The following is an 18,019-nucleotide window of genomic DNA, read 5'->3' as shown; positions in this document are numbered from 1 at the left end:
CACTTTATTTTATTTAACCTTTATTTAACCAGGAAAAGCCCATTGAGACAGAGACTCTTTTTCAAGGGAGACTTTGCCAAGAAGGCCGCAACAATCAATACATTACAGAACTAAAACATACAACAATACAATTCAACAACATGATCCAGCCTAAAAAACAGTCTTCCATCAAAATATTTAATTCATTCAATGGCACAAACATATCTAGATACAACATGGGTTGTAGACTTTTCCATGCCTCTGGTGCACAAGAAGAGAAGGCAGTCTTGCGTAATACTGTAAATGTCCTGGGGACTTTAAGTAGCAACCACCTAGCAGATGGTGTATGGTAACTGCTGGTGGTGAAAGAGATGGAACACCTACAAATGTAACTTTCTGCACATATAAAGTGAGTTCCAACCTACCATTTGGTGCAATGGTGGGTGAGTGACTTGGCATTTGTAATAAAGCCCAATGATGCATGATAAACAAAGTCCAGCCTCTGTAAGACAGAAGAGGCTGCATGCATATACAACAAGTATATAATCAATTAGAGAGAAAACAAGCTTCTTTCTAGCCATAAGTGGGAAGCAAGCCTTAAGAAAAATAAAACCCCAATTTCAATTTAAGCTTCCTCACAAAATTATCCAAATTTACTTTAAAGGACAACTTGTCATCCAACCATATACAGTGCCTTGCGAAAGTATTCGGCCCCCTTGAACTTTGCGACCTTTTGCCACATTTCAGGCTTCAAACATAAAGATATAAAACTGTATTTTTTTGTGAAGAATCAACAACAAGTGGGACACAATCATGAAGTGGAACGACATTTATTGGATATTTCAAACTTTTTTAACAAATCAAAAACTGAAAAATTGGGTGTGCAAAATTATTCAGCCCCCTTAAGTTAATACTTTGTAGCTCCACCTTTTGCATCGATTACAGCTGTAAGTCGCTTGGGGTATGTCTCTATCAGTTTTGCACATCGAGAGACTGAATTTTTTTCCCATTCCTCCTTGCCGCCCCACTACCGTCCTGAGGGATCTCCACCATTTAGTAGTAGTAGGAGGACATAAGCTGATTTCCAATTTTTTATTTAACTAGGAAAGTCGGCTAAGAACAAATTCTTATTTACAATGATGACCTACACCGGCCAAACTCGGAATACGCTGGGCCAATTGAGTGCCGCCCTATGGGACTTCCAATCATGGCCGGTTGGGATACAGCCTGGAATCGGTTGTTTGTAGTGACGCCTCTAGCACTGAGATGCAGTGTCTTTGACCACTGCGTCACTTGGGAGCCTCTATGGAATTGGTCAAGGGACTAAAGTTGAAAATGTGAGCCACAGGTTCAGTAATATCATCATCTGCTATCTTCAAGAGGTAGGGATCCAGGTTGTCTGGACCTGCAGACCTTTTAGTGTCTATTGACTTTAGTGCTTTATAGACCTCCGCATAAGAAATAGGCTCAAAGTTAAAATGGTTCACATGAGAGCCTACATCATAGTTTACTGTAACAAAGCTTATGTTAGAGACATGGGCCCCACCATTATAATAAAACAAACCTGAACCAGCAGATATGAAGTGCTTGTTAAAAACCCCTGCAATATCAGCTTATCCTTCACTTCATTAGAATCCATCATTAAATGGTCAGGAAGGCCAGAGGATACATTAGAACCTGACACTGATTTGATTATCTTCCAGAACTTGGTAGGGTTGTTTAGGTTCTCTATGACTGCATTTAGATACAGTACCAGTCAAACGTTTGGACACACTTACTACTCATTCAAGGGTTTTTCTTTATTTGGACCATTTTCTACATTGTAGAATAATAGTGAAGATGTCAAAACTATGAAATAACACATGGAATCATGTAGTAACCAAAAAAAGTTTAAAATATATTTCTTTAAATAATATGGACTTGGTCTTTTACCAAATAGGGCTATCTTCTGTATACTACCCCTACCTTGTCACAGCACATTGATTGGCTCAAACACATTAAGAAGGTAAGACATTCCACAAATAAACTTTTAACAAGGCACACCTGTTACTTGAAATGCATTCCAGGTAACTACCTCATGAAGCTGGTTGAGAGAATGCCAAGTGTGCAAAGCTGTCATCAAGGCAAAGGGGGGCTACTTTGAAGAATGTCAAATATATTTTGATTTGTTTAACACCTATTTGGTTACTACATATGTGTTATTTAGTAGTTTGTCTTCACTATTATTCTACAATGTCAAATAGTAAAAATAAGAAAAACCCTGGAATGAGTAGGTGTCCAAACTTTTGACTGGTACTGTAGAAATCTGATTTGGACTTCTTGATCAATCCTGTAATTTTGTTTCTTTGCGCTCTGAAGGAGGCCCAGTCAACAGGAGCATTTGTATGTCTAGCTTGAGTCCAAGATACATTTCTCTTTCTAATTAATCCTGCCAAGTTATCTGAAAACCAGGGATTGTCCCTTCCACTGATTCTAAATGTCTTCCAAGTCTAGGTCCAAAAGGCTTCTACCCAAAGCCTCCTGAACAGCTAATCAAATGGCTACCCAGACTATTTTTATCATTCCCCTCCTTTAGCTGCTGCTACTCTGTTTATTATCTATGCATAGTCACTTTAACTCTACCTACATGTACATATTGCCTCGACTAACCGGTGCCCTGCACACATTGACTCTGTACCGGTACCCCTGTACACGGCCTCACAATTGTTATTTACTGCTGCTCTTTAATTGTTACTTTTTTAAATTTTATTTTTATTTTTTACTTAACACGTATTTTTCTAAACTACATTGTTGGTTAAGGGCTTGTAAGTAAGCATTTCACCACAAGGTCTACACCTGTTGTATTCCGCACATGTGACATAACATTTGATTTGAATTTCAACTCCTCCTTTACTCATCCGATCAGTTCTAAATAAACGTGTACCCATCAATAGAGATTTGAAACAGATTTCTTTAGCCAGGTTCTGATGATAACCATTATGTCGTATCGGCCCATATTCTAATCATGTCTATTTTTGGAAATAGACTGACATTAACATGCAAGAGGCCAAAACCTGCTGTTTTTAAAATCATATGGAGTTGGTAGATTGAATGGTATCTAAACCGGCCCAGGGTTTGGTCGCACATTACCAGAGAGCAAAATGTGTTAGGACTTGGCAGAGCCAGCGCGCATTGTTAATGAAACGAGCTGAGTCTTTCGACACAGGGAAAAAGTCATTCAAGAGTTTGCGATTTTGGAAGTGTGCTATCATGTGTGGCCCCACTTGCGTTTGAGAGTGGTACAAATGCAGTTACAGAGCGAGACCAAGTTCCTGGTGGTATTAACATGGTCTCGTCGGAGTGGTTGCAAATTGTAGGTCATAAGGTGACGATAACTCACTCACCCCATTGATCACTCAGCCTATTTACTCCAGGAAGGCATTGCGTAAAGGGCAGGCACAGTAATAGATACGTCATGCTGGTTTCTAGAGGTCTTTCAGCACAGGTGACGACCAGTAGACGTTGTGCACAACGACGTAGATTTTCCACACCGTGCATCGGGTTTTCCAATCTGTCAACCGCTTCTCCGCTCCTCGCCTTCAGTGCGCACCTGCGCTCGAGTAGCAGGCCTTGCGCTCAGACAGACTCTCCCGACTGTTCGCGCCAACTCCAAAAAGGTGTAGGCTACAGTTACGAGCAGCTCGAGTAAGGGGAAAAAAAGGCTTTCTCAGACATATTTGTACAAACACATTTTGTAAAATGGAGACAGATCTAAAAATAGTTATATGCAGCATCCACCTTCACATCAAGTGTTTACTTCTGTAGACATGATCGGGTCATTAAAACAACTCGGATCTCAAGGATCAGACATAGGAACGGAAAGACTGATTGGCAGCCATCTTGGATTATGTTGGAGAGACTTCTAGAGAAAAAAACACCCTATGTGTTCTCTTAGACGGGTAACTATTGATCCACGATATGGCATAGGATGTAAGCCATAACACATTTGGGTTTTTTCAGCAGTAGAAAATATTTGTTTTTGATAATATCAAAAGCTGTATTGAAGTCAAACAAAACAGCTCCCCCCAATCTTCTTAGCAATTTCTTTTAGCCAATCATTGCTTTTGTGTAAGTGCCATACATGTTGAGTCCCCTTCCCTATAAGCATGCTGAAATTCAGTAGTTAATCTGTTTAATGTGAAATAGCATTGTATCTGGTCAAACACAGTTTTGTTCAAAAGTTTACCAAGGCATGGTAGCCGGCTGATTGGTCAGCTGTTTGAACCAATGAAGTGTGCTTTGCTGTCCTTCGGTAGCATAATTCATTTAGCTTCCTTCCAGGCCTGAGAGCACACACTTTCCTGTAGGTTTAGATTGAAACAATGGCAAATAGGAGTGGTTAACTTTCAACAAGAAGTTTCAAATGATCAATTGATTCAACAGGTGCAGCAACCTCAAGTAGATTTGGAAAGTATCAGGGAGTGGGTTTGCAGGAACAAACTTGTTTTAAACACCCAAGAAAATCAAAGTTAAGTTGGTCTGATCCACCAGGAAAAGGCCAACACAGCATGGGATACAATGAAGTATGGGAGGGGTACAAATTGAGGACGTGGCAGAAACCAAACTACTCGGAGTGCAGCTAGACACCTGCTTATCATGGTAATCTCTAATAACTAATATATATATGAAAAAAGATGTAACTGCATGTATGATCAGAAAGATGGCTAAATATTCACCAGGAAAGATTAAGCAAATAACCATTAATTGAGAGTCAGGTGAACTACTGTTCTGGGGAAATGCATCAGCAAGTGAAATTAGGAGGCTGCAGATTGCACAGAACAAAGCAGCAAGGATTGTTAAGGTGGAGATCTGATTTATTTTTGTTGTGGTCATGCTCAATGCTTTTGGTTTGTTATCAATCAACAAGATAATAAAAAAAATACATGCTCATTTTGTGTCATAATATACACCATTTGAAACGGCCAAACTCTATTCGCAACAGTATTCAGTTGGTAAGAAACATTCAGTAAATAATAGGAATAGATTGTCCACCATCTGTGTTATCCAGACAGAAAAGAGAAATGGGCAAAATAACATTTTGATTTAGAGCAATAAAGAAATTGAATAATTTATCTGAGCAAACCAGAAACCTTTTCAATATATAAATTCAAACAATACATAGGAAAGTTGTGCTGGAGTATTTATCTGGTCAATATGTCTGTTTGTAACAGTGTGTTATGTGATCGTATTATAAATTGAATTTTAATGTTTAAGGACTCTTGGAAGATTAGTCCAAATGGGGACTAAAAGAGATCCTAATAAAATCAATCATCAGGTGAGTGGAACTGGGGGTTTTTTGATTGCAGTTTACTTGCTGTTAGCGATATCTCTGAAAATGATCCGTTATGCATTTAAACTTTAGATCGCAGTTACTTTGTGTGCTAAAAATGATCGATGTTTGCAATAGTTGTACATTTCGATTGGGAAATGCATAGCCCTTTTAAAAAATATATATAATGTATTCTTCTGATTAGGGCTAATGTCAGAGTGCAGGAAATTAAAGACACGGTCTTCTCCTGCACAGGTCTCAGTGTATTGTACAGTTCAATGTCTTCTAGTTGGACTGACTCAAGACACGGGCTGCTGTACAACTGTCGTGCTGTTGGACTCTGGTCCTGAAAAGATGCACAATGTTAATAACACTCTTGATGATCTAGAAATTCAACTCGGGACATTGAAGCCATTTCCACTGCTTCTTTTCATTGTTCCCCTCTAATCAGACTGATTTGGACCTGGAAGACCAGGTGCGTGCCATTTAATGATCAGGTTGAACAGAAAGCCAGCGGGTGTAAGGGGGGAGGGTGTAAGGGGGGAGAGCAAAAACTGTGTTTCCAAACGGCGCAGTTTAATAACAAGAAAACCCACTGGAAAACAGAACAATCAAATAGTGGGTACATAACCTGCCGCACACCAGGACAGACGTGCACAAACACTTATGATAAACAATCACCGACAAGGACATGAGGGGGCGGAGAGGGACCAACTTCGGCGGAAGTCGTGACAGCGGGCTCCGAATGTCGTAGTGTAAGAGTTGAATACCAGTGAACTAGAACATCCTTACCTCACGTTGAATCATGATATCATCTCATTATGAGAATTAATTCTAAAAGAGCCAGTACATTTGGTTGCCACAATGATTAATTCATTTACCTATGGTTCTACTCCTTTTATCTATAAATACACATTTTAGACTTTCTGAAAATAAGAACTCTCTCTCTGTACCTTTTACAATGAGAATGCAGAGATGGAAACTCGAGTCTGAGACTCGGAATCGAGTCGCACTTAAGTCGTAAAGGATGCTGTGTTTTGATCAAACAATCTGTGCTTTTTATTTTGGTGATTGTTTTCAAATAAAAAGATGGACCTATCTTGTTTAAGTTCACATTGAAAGCGATTTTTCAATCCTGAAAATGTATCAAAGGCACCCAAGAAAATCTTTGGTTAGTGTGATGGTGTTAGGTTACCATGCTGTGTAAGCAGTGTTGGTAGCGTTATGATATAATGGATGGTCAGTCATTGCATTCATAGCTCTATGAATTTGAGAGTGGTTACATTTCTGAAGCCCCTTCCCTCAGCCTTCTACTGAAGCAAGGGCATGGAAATGCTTTGTTTAAACTTCTGATTACAGCTTTAAATTGTTGCTTCAAAGGTTTTGTATAATTACAATCAGTAGTTTTGAAAGAAGTGCTCACAAGCCAAAACGAGTCCCTGGAGTTTTTTACATTTCTTTTTTGGCAGTTTGTATGTACAATATTTAAGTACTTAGGATCCCGGTCTGCATATTTAATCGAGACCGCAAGGCACCACCTTTCTCTATGGTCCATTCAGAGTGGTATGAGGGGGAAGTTTCACCGAGACACTGCTCATGGGTAATTTGGGGATTTTGGCCATGAGGCCCTTTTATCGACTCCCCCAGGGTTAGATGAACTCATGGATACCACTTGTCTGTGTCCAGAATGTAATGAAGTCGGAGGCAGTTGCACAAGCCAATGCTAATTAGCATTAGGGTGATGACTGGAAGTCTATTGTATCGGATGGCGCAATGACTGGAAGTCTCTGGGTAACGCTAGTTAGTGTCCCGAACCGGCTCGTAGCCCGTTAAAAAAAAAAAAAAAACGGGAGACGACGTGTAGATCAAGGAATAACAAATATATTTATTAACTAAAGTAAACTATAAACAAGTAACAATGGTGTAAGTGAGTGGTTGTGTACATTGATGTGATGTTGAGGGGCGAAAGCAAGCAAACAAAAACAGCTACAAAATGCCACAACCAAAATCCAACTGTGTGTCTGGTGTGGAGACTCATCAATGAATGGGGGAAAATGTGCATTTATCACCAGGACACACCTGGGCCCAGTTGTGTCCCATTTCACTGACAACCCTCCCGGCTCCGCCCACCGTCATCCTAATAAGGAAAACGAGAGCAAAGCGAGAATTCGGCAGACCGAGTGAGAGGGTCGACACACACACCCCCATAAAACCGGGGACCACCAATGACCCTGGAACACCACACCAACCAAGCAAACAAAATACTGCTCCAGCCAACCTTGTCCTCCCTAGACCTCAGCAACCTTTGCACAAAGCAACCTTTACGAGGAAAGAAGATAACGAGAACAGAAGGGAACAGACAGGAGTGACAGAACAGGACAGCAAATTAAACAGTGGCCACGTGACTCTTCTAATGTGGGGTCAGCCCATGGCTCCTTGATTAGATCAGGGCACAGAAACCAGAATGACAAGGAAAGTATTGACAGATTTCTTTGTAACATCGTCATTAGCCGGTACAGCGACCAGGTCACCACAGCTCATGGAATGCATCACTGCACAGAACACCTCTGGGAAACTCATCGGGAATCCCTACAAGTGACGATTTAGAGGAAACCATTAGAGATGAACATGACAGGCCATACACGCTCACCAGCCAAGTTATTCACAAGGATAACATCGATACCCTCAATAGGCAACGAAGGACGCATCCCTACAACGTCCTCGCCTTTCACCAGGTCAGAATTCAATGGAACTGACAGTGTTCAAAACGATTCCTATAATTAAGACACTATCCAGAATCAGTCTCAGCAGAGAAGGGTAACAGACTCCGAGGCACCTGTTTCTCTCAGGATCTTCACTGGCATGTTACTTCTTAACAGAGACACAAAACCCTCCGTAACGAAAGGTAAACAATCTGGGTCCGTTGGGACTTTCACATGCCCCTGGACATGAAACAGAGTGACAGGACTGAACAGATGTGGGACCGGCACCTCTAACGCCGTAGGTTTAGGTTTAACGTTAGCGCGAGTACTGAATTTACCCGTAGCCCTGAGAACAGGACATTAGTTTTTCCAATGACCTGAACCATGACAGTAGTTACACTCTTGACAAAAGTCAGCTTTACCACGGGAGCCAGGCTCAACCTTAGATGAAACTCTGCCCGTAAACCAGTGGGCGAGGACCAAATCTTGCCAAACGTCCCCACTCACTCCGAATACGGGGCTCTGCAAAGACACTTTTCTGAGTCAAAACATACTCCGCCGCCAAAACCGCAGCTTCAGAGAGTCTTCACTTTTCGTTAATGTACGTGGCTATATGATCAGGGATTGTGTCCTTAAATTGCTCTAGCATAATCAGATCACACAGCTCATGGAAAGTCATAACCACAGAGGCGGTACACCAGCAATTAAACTGAAGATAAGACTCATGTTGAGTTTGCATGAGTTATCAGCCTTTTTTTAAAGTTCTAAATCGTTGGCGGTAAGCATCAGGAGCCAATTCGTAAATCTGTAACAGCCATTTGAACCTTAGCAGAGAACTGACACTGTCAGCTACACTAAGAGCTGAATATGCTTCCTGCGCTTTACCATTCAACACTAACATTAAAGTGCTATCAGAATCAGGCCAACTCTGAGCGTCAGCAACACGCTCAAGCAATGAAAAGAACGTCTCAGGGTCCTTCTCATTACATTTTGGCAACAGATGTGTCTGGGACTTGATCGAGAGAGGAGCGACCCCTACAGTAGGAAAATCAGGGTCACTTTCCCAGAGCAAACTCCAGAGCGCTTTCCTTCCCTAACCAACTCTAGCCACCCTTGATGCAGCTTGTTTTTTGCACTCCAAATTCTGTTTAAATTCCAATTGCTTTCCATACTTAACGCGATCATGCTCGAGTTTAGCATGTTCTAACGCCCACTCCTGAACCCACTCATGCTCTAGTTTAGCTTGCTCATGCGCTAGTTGTAACAGAAGCAGTTCTTTCTGTTGTTCAAAAGACAGACTACTAGGGATAACTGACAGAGACCATTAGCCCGAGTAAGATCGGAGCGGCCATTAACTTCTAGTATACCACACTCCATCAGATTGGCATTCAATATCAACCTAACAGAATTTAAGATGTTTATCACTAATTTCAACCTGGTCTTGATCAGCGATCTTCAACACCTATTCTTTAGTACATCATTTTAACAGTTCCTCTGATGGAACACGTATGAACTAGTGTGTACATTAGACATCAGTCACTACTAAAAATAATCTCACTCTTCCCCTCTGCTGAACACACCAGACCACAAGAGAAGCACCAATCACACTGGGCACCACAGGAGAGAGATCAGATATTTTAGGAACCTCCCCCAAATCCTACAATAACTCCACCCTAGTCTTCGTGCAGATTCGCAGTGGGTAATTATGCACTGTAGCCTGGACTGGCATGGAAAAACACCCCAGCTCACTGGCGGATTCCCCTCAAGCCAAGGATGTGCCCGTGAGACCACTGCTCAGTCCACTGACAAAAATAACAAACAAAAAACCATGCCCAACGTATTCCAAAGTGGAACACGTCGCTAAGCCTAACAGGGGAAAAGACAGGCTATAGCTCTGGGTAGCAAATAGGTACTACCCTACCCAAATCTCCCACTGAGGTACACAGCAGATTGTACTCACCTCAGACCGCTGTCCCAACAGCAAGGAGAGAAAGAGTTTCCAATCTGGGCAGGGACCTGGAAACTAACCAGTGTTACTCTATCCAACGCAGTACACAACCATCTATTCACCGCAGTGGTAAGTTTACCAAAAAGGCAACCAACACTGGGCCTACCAAACAGTGCAAAAAACAAACAAATAAAAAGCTGTCACAAAATATAAACAAAGTCCTCAAACACTAATTCCACATTTTCTCCCAAACAAAGTACTCATACCAGTTAGCTTAACACTAGTATTGGGCCTACTGGCATACTTTTCCATGGAACACGTTTGATGATGTCACCGGACAACCAAAAACACTGATACGTCTAAGGCACTATACTGCACACCTATAAGACTATGCAGTGAATACCAACCAAAACGCATACCAAATAGCATTAACCCATCATAAATAATATCCACCAAAATGTCTAGGAACCAACTTTATAATCCCAGATGAGCCCCCACTTGTCACAAACAGGCTCCTAAAAAAAGAGACAACGTGGAGCTCAAGGAATAACAAAATTATATTTATTAACTAAAGTAACCTATAAACAAGTAACAATGGTGTGAGTGGGTGCATATATTGATGTGATAATGAGGGGCCAAAACAGACACAAAATGCCACACCCAAAATCCAACGGTGTGTCTGCATGGCGAGAGCCTCCTTAATGAATGGGAAGTTGTATTTATCCCCAGGACATACCCGAACCCAGGTGTGTCCAATTTTGCTGACGACCCTCCCAGCTCCACCCACCGACATCCTAATAAGGAAAACAAGGGCAATGAGAGAATTCGGCAGACAGAGTGGGAGGGTCGTCACATTAGCAATTGCACTAGCGCTAGTTAGCAGCTTCCTTCAAACTGCACACAGAGCCATAAAAATGCTATCCACAAGTTCATCTGACTCTGGGAAAGTAGATAAAAGGTTTCATTGCCAAAATCCTGAAGTATCCCTTTAAGATTAGGATTGTAGGGAAGGGAAGCAGATCCTAGATCTGTACCTAGGGGAAACTTCACTCTCAAGCTTAACTGCTATTCCTGCCTGTGCTTTGTCTCCCCTCCACAGAGTTCATGCGTAGCCCCTGTGTGGAGGCGGGCCTCATCCCCCCCCTGGTGCAGCTGCTCCACTCCAAGGACCATGAGGTGCTGCTGCAGACAGGCCGTGCCCTAGGCAACATCTGCTACGACAGCCGTAAGTACACCCTGTCATAGGTTTCCCTGACACGTTTCTCACCGGGTGGAAAAGGACCCGGGATCGGTGTCAATGGGTCCACCATCAACATTTTCAAATAGATTTAAAAAAAAAATGTTATATGGGGAAATCACTTTATTAGGAGGGGGGGCCCATCTTGCCTAGGTGTAATTGTAGAGGAAGTAATGAAGTGCCTTTATTTGACAACTGTCCCCCCTCTGCTCTCCCTGAGGAGGTGCCTTACATCTTGGGGAATACTGGTGTCAGCAGAATCTGAACCGGCTATTAGCAATATCTGCTCTTTTGTATGGCATTGATATGTTGAAAATCGGTTTAGTCTTAGGTCATCGTAATGGGATATAGACTAGCCTGTTTCACAAGTGGGAAATACTCTGGGTATAATTTGGAATACTCTGGCAATAAAGGGACAAAAGTATCTGAAAATACAGGCTCTCTACTGTGGGATGACTATGATATTCCATGATTCTACCTGAAAGACAATGTGAAATCCATAATTTTTCACAAAAGCTTCACTAAGCAGCTCTAATATAGCACTATTCAGGAATTCTGTTCTGTCCATTTTAATAGGCGCCAGGGTGACTGCCAATCCCCTGTCAGTCTGGGGAACTAGTCAGCCCTGAGTTCCTGCTGAGAGCAGCACTTCTTTCCCCAGACGGACACCCTCACCTTCAAAGTCTGTCACACAAAGATAAAACTGCATACAATCACTTCCCCCAATGCCTCTAGAACGGGTGTTGAACATACAGATCCGGCCCGCAAGGGTTTTGTTCAGTCTGGTTTGAGTAAAACACATTTTTGGTTACGGGAACTGTAGAAATTAGACGACCTACATTCATATAGTTTTTTGACTCTGTCCAGCTCGTTAAATAATCACCAAAATGAAAGCTAGACAGTCAGGGAGCATCAAATTCAAACAACTATGGATAGAGGATTTTTTTTATTATCTTGACGGCGAGGAAATATAACCAAATTTCAGTTGGACCCTCCAGACCTTGTTGGAGACCAAATGCGGCCCCCGCTTCAAAAAAGTAACTATACTAAAGATTTTGGGGAATTAATCAAGAGTTGTCGTGAATACATTTAAGGGGAAAATGTGTTGCATAGAGGCCTTAATGGCAGCTATTGTTTCTGGTGCATTGTTCTTCCCATCACTGAAAGGTGAGACATTTATGGTTTGATAGGGTCATAAAGAGTGGAAGAGCATAGTGGCAGAAACGTGTGTTTCAGTCGGAGCTGCAGCTGTTTTCAAGTCTTAACGGGGGCACCACTGAAGAAATCAGCTTAGAATGAGTCTGTAGTTGTTCGGTACTGGCCCTTTTTCAAAATGTAATTACCACAAGTCAAACTGACCGCTTCAACTGCCAATCGTTGTGCATTCAAACAACTTCCAGACCGAGCAGCAGAAAAACAGTAACCAGATTCCATGCAATTTGTTTAGTCCCTTTCCCTTGCTTTCTCTGCTCCGTTTCTCCTACAACTCTCTCTCTCCTCCTCCCTGTCCATCTCTTTCACTCTCTCACCTCTTTTCTTTTCCTGACTCATCTACCACTTCCTCTGCAAGCTATGCAGCTGCGCGTTCCAGACATTCTTATTTTGTCCGCCATCATTAAGCACAGACTGTATAATGTCTCAATATGTTCCTGTGTTAAAACAACTAATGAAGACAATAATATACTGACAAAACCCACACTGTAACACTTCCTCTGCTAGCTACGTCCCAGACATCCCCATTTCGTCTATCATCAAGCACACACTTTATGATGTGTCTATGTTCCCGTGTCGGCAAACACAATTCAGACACACTTTTTCTTTTTTTTTGTGCCTTTTATGTCTAACGTTAGTGTACTGTCACATGATGGTGCTACCATGAGAGCACATGGTCTCCCTACGTCTATGGTCTATCTTGCTACATTATATCTTGGCACATCAAGCAATCCTGGTCTACAGTACATGTGGTGTCTGCAGGCAAAGGTGATGTCCTTAAAGTTTAACCCCTAACCTCGGGCGCACCAACTAATCCACTTTTTAAAAAATATTATTTTACCTATCTAACATTGTTGAAAACATTTTTAACCCTTTAGTGAGGTTCATTTTATGTTCTATGAATATGACATAGGCTAATTGTGTCCAAAATCATGTAAAAAAATAAATAATACTATACTAAACAAAAGTCCAAACCCAACATGTAAAGCGTTGGTCCCATGTTTCGTTTTAGAGAATTTGACAGTACGTCTAACCGGCCTCACAACCGCAGACCACGTGAAACCACACCAGCCCAAGACCTCCACTTCCAGCTTCTTCACCTGCGGGATTGTCTGAGGGGGGGGGGGGGGGGCAGTGCTAAGGAGTATTTCTGTCTACTAAAACCCTTTTGTGGGGAAAAGTCATTCTGATTGGGTAGGCCAGGCTGCCAGGTGGGTAGGTATATGCTCTCCCAAGCCTACACAAAGCTGCACCCCTGCCCAGTCACGTACAATCCATAGATTAGGGCCTAATGAATTTATTTCAATTGACTCAGCCATGTAAAATCCATAGATTAGGGCCTAATGAGTCTATTTCAATTGACTGATTTCCTTATATGAACTGTAACTCAGTAAAATCTTTGAAATTGTTGCATTTTTGTTTTTGTTTAGCATATATTTTCATGGCAGTAGTAGATTGCTATGTTGAGCAGAGCAGTGTCCTAAAAGGGTACTGTAGTAATACGGTGCTAATTAAGGCCACTCAATGAGGCGTCTGCTAAAAATGATTTCATAAAAACAGACTGGAGTCACTGAGTGTGACAACTTCAATTCCCATGGTCCCTAGGCTGTCTGGTCCTCAGTTCCCAAAATGCAGGATTTTTTTTATTGCACAAAGCGAACAGATTTATTCTCTATTCAATCCAGCTGGGACTCAGTCACTCTACCACCATACATTTGCCGTTCACAGTCATGCTCATATACATAACCTGTCTCCATTACTTCTGTAGTACGGTTGTCTCTTCCACTCATATCCACACTGTATTAGAATTTGACCATGATTCTGAAATCTGGAAGAATCTACCTGTGATGAAAATCAATTAGCATTCAGTCATTTCAATTATTTTTTTTTTAACTAATTGGCTTCATCAGCACTGTCACTGAATTTGTCTTTGCTTCAGACTGATCGCCACAAGCGCACCACTACATTTTGAGGTTTGGGGTGGGGATGACCAAAACAAATGGCAAAAAGCACAATATGTAATTTCATGTCTCTGACCTATGTGCAACAGGTATTAGCTTGGGTTATGTGTGATTTAATTTCTAGTTAGCTGCCTCAAGTAATGTTTTGTTTTGCCTTTCCTTTTTCACGTTATGATTCATTATTATAATTATTATTTATGGCTGTATTTCTATAGCATGTGTTATTTACTTATGTGATTTTGTGTGTTTTTTATTTATTTTATTTTTACTGCTTGCTTAACTTTCCCCTTTTTTAATAGATGTTTTTTTTTCTTCCCAGGTTGGTTGTTGTGATTGTGATTTTCTTCTTTTTTGATTTCCCCCTGACCTCTTTGTTTTGCAGATGAGGGCAGGAGTGCAGTTGACCAGGCGGGAGGGGCTCAGATAGTAGCTGGACACATAAAGTCACTGTCCCAAAATACTGACCCGGACAATGGGAAGCTCTTGACTGTCTTTTGTGGCATGCTGATGAACTATAGCAATGATAATGGTAATGACCAACTCCCCCCGGGTAAACTACATTAACCAGACTAAACAGAGTAAACCTTTTTAAGAATGAATCTACTTTGGCAGTGTCGGTGACTGTTCTAGATGTTATGTTGACAGCTTTTATCCAGTCTTAAAGTGATAGTTCACTTTAATATGAACGTTTGTGTGATTTTTATTTTAAAAATTCAGACATTTATGTAGTCTATTGGTGAGATGAGTCCACGTCCCAGGCCATCTGTTGGATTGATTCAGCTATATGCCTCAAATCCAAATCAGTTGGTAACATGGGCACAGTCTAATGTCAAACTATTAGACTGTGCCTATATTTTCATTTAACTGGATCTTCTCATTAGATGGGATGGATTCATATCGACTGCTATTGAAGTCTGAAAATGTCTGACGAATTTTGATTTTGAAGCGAACTGTCTTTCAAAGTCAGTTCTTAAAGGCCCAAGTTAAATACATTTCCACACTGAGGTTGGAATAGTACGGGCAAATAGGGAAAATTATGCAAATGCCCTTTTGGTGTAACCGCTGTTTTGGTGGGTTGGAGTTTTGGCCTGCCTGGTGACATTACCAGGTGGTAAATTAGTTAATAGGTCATTATCAATAAAACATTACAGTATGGTGCAGAGCGTTCGATTTAGCTGCCGAGGGGCAAGGATACTTCCAGCTCCACTAAAACCATTGACAACTATGTGCCGTTTTGTTAAATCGATGTTAACTATTTGTTAGTAATCTCCTCTTGAAGAGCATAGTCAGAACTACAAATTTCAGATTATTTCATGCTAAACAATTTTGCCAATTTTTTGCTATATCGTCAGAGATATACAGCAAGTAACTGCATGCTTTTTATGATCAGTAAACATCAGTTGATCATATATTTTCTAATTATGTGTGCGTAATCTAGCTATTTGGCATGTAGCTAGCTAGCTAAGCAAACAATGTGTCATTTCAATAGCCTCATCAGAGATTAGGCTTTTGGAAAGCGCTTGACATCGGCCAGTCCTCGTACTGGTAAAGTTATTAGTCGGACTACTGTCATCACCACTATAGATGGAAAGAAAATCAAACTATTTGGATATAGTAATCTAGTTTATCCACTGAAAGTTAGCTCGTTAACTAGCCATATTGACATGATCTGTTATTAGCTAGCTAGCCAATTTGACGTGGTCCATCAATCAATGTATCCTATCGTGTCTGTCAGCAGCAATCGTGATTAAACACTCTTAAAAACAATGTTGAAAAGGGGATCGTGTTAACTAACTTCGCGAGGTAGGGAAACGTTGGGTGTAGAAAAAAGTACATTTAGGTCTAGTTAACACTGTTTAGCCAACTGAAGTGTGTTTCTATCGGTAGCTTGCAAAATTAACATCATTAGATGACAGTTAATTGGCAAATGCGCCCCTCTGCTCTTTGACTGACAGACAGCCCACAAAGCATGGGAAATGAACCTAGACCACTCATACTTGTCACGTCTAGTTTTATTTTATATCACTGAAATATCCAATTAATGGTGGCCAATATTTAGAGTTATTGTGTAGCTACCCTTGGGGTGGCAGTAGCCTAGTGGTGTTGGGCCAGTAACCGAAAGGTTGCTCGATCGAATCCCTGAGCTGACAAGGAAAAAAATCTGTCGTTCTGCCCCTGAACAAGACCGTTAACTGTTTCGCATGGAATAATCGGACATGTGTAGTTCTGACTATGCTCTTCAATAGGTGATGATATTAGAACCAAATAGTTAACATTTATTTAACATCGCTTTAAACGGCACACCGTTGTCAATGGTTTTTGTGGAGCTGAGGATCTTCTTGCCCCCCCATCATGCAAATGGAACCATTCTGCACCTTGTTGTGAAGTCTTATTGATATAGACCAACAAGAAAGAGTTCCAAACCTCTCTGCTAATAACAGCTAGTTTTCAGTTTTCCCCTACCTAATCAAACCACTCCCTGTCCTAGCAAAATTCTTGCTTGAGAAATTTCTCATTGTTAAAACTTCTTTGGGATAGGGGGCAGCATTTTCACTTTTGGATGAATAGCGTGCCCAGAGTAAACTGCCTCCTACTCAGTCCCAGATGCTCATATATGCATATTATTATTAGTATTGGATAGAAAACACTCTGAAGTTTCTAAAACTGTTTGAATGATGTTTGTGAGTTTAACAGAACTCCTATGGCAGGAAAACACCTGAGAAAAAATCCAAACAGGAAGTGGGTAATCTGAGATTTGTAGTTTTTGAACTCAGCCCCTATAGATTTCACAGTGGGATATGGGTTATGTTGCACTTCCTAAGGCTTCCACTAGATGTCAACCGTCTTCAGAACCTTGTTTCAGGCTTCGCCTGTGAAGGGGGGCCGGATGGGAGCTGTTTGACTAAGGGGTCTGCCAGCAGCCTTGTTCTGTCGCACGCATTTCACATGAGAGGTATCTCTCGTTCCATTGCTTTTCTACAGACAATGGAATTCTCCGTTTGGAACATTATTGAACATTTATGATAAAAACATCCTAAAGATTGATTCTATACTTAGTTTGACAAGTTTCTTCGACCTGTAATATAACTTTTTGAACTTTTCGTCCGACTGGACCTGAACACGCTTTTGGATTTGTTTACCAAACGCCTTAACAAAAGAAGCTATTTGGACATAACTGGACATAAATGATGGACATTATCGAACAAAACACGCATTTATTGTGGAACTGCGATTCCTGGGAGTGCATTCTGATGAAGATCATCAAAGTTAAGTGAATATTTATAATGCTATTTATGACTAATGTTGACTGTGCAACATGGCGGATATTTATTTTGGCAGGTTTGGGCTCTGAGTGCCGTAATCAGATTATGCTTTTTCCGTAAAGTTTTTTTGAAATCTGACACAGCGGTTGCATTAAGGAGAAGTTTATCTACATGTACATGTATGACATGTATTTTCATCAACATTTATAATGAGTATTTCTGTGAATTCATGTGGCCCGCTGCAATATCACTGCATGTTTTACTGAACATAACATACCAATGTAAAATAAGATTTTTGGATATAAATATGAACTTTACCGAACAAAACATACATGTATTGTGTAACATGAAGTCCTATGAGTGTTATCTGATGAAGATCATCAAAGGTTAGTGATGAATTTTATCTCTA

The 18,019-nt window shown here is 41.0% G+C and overlaps 1 protein-coding gene across 5 annotated transcripts in view; it reads left to right on the top strand.

Annotated features, from left to right (window-relative positions):
- The window catches only part of LOC135510629 (rap1 GTPase-GDP dissociation stimulator 1-like), a 58,035-nt gene that overhangs the window by 11,373 nt on the left and 28,643 nt on the right, over positions 1-18,019 (top strand). For 4 of the 5 annotated variants that reach the window (XM_064931700.1, XM_064931698.1, XM_064931699.1 and 1 more), the window contains 2 exons: positions 11,037-11,162; positions 14,730-14,876. In XM_064931700.1, the coding sequence (XP_064787772.1) occupies positions 11,037-11,162; positions 14,730-14,876 (273 nt within the window). The remainder of the gene's footprint in view (positions 1-11,036; positions 11,163-14,729; positions 14,877-18,019) is intronic. The other variant, XM_064931702.1, reaches the window with a different exon arrangement.

This window comes from Oncorhynchus masou, chromosome 23 (assembly GCF_036934945.1).
Source record: "Oncorhynchus masou masou isolate Uvic2021 chromosome 23, UVic_Omas_1.1, whole genome shotgun sequence".
NCBI classification, from domain to species: Eukaryota; Metazoa; Chordata; class Actinopteri; order Salmoniformes; family Salmonidae; genus Oncorhynchus; species Oncorhynchus masou.
This window is presented reverse-complemented; position numbering and strand designations above follow the sequence as displayed.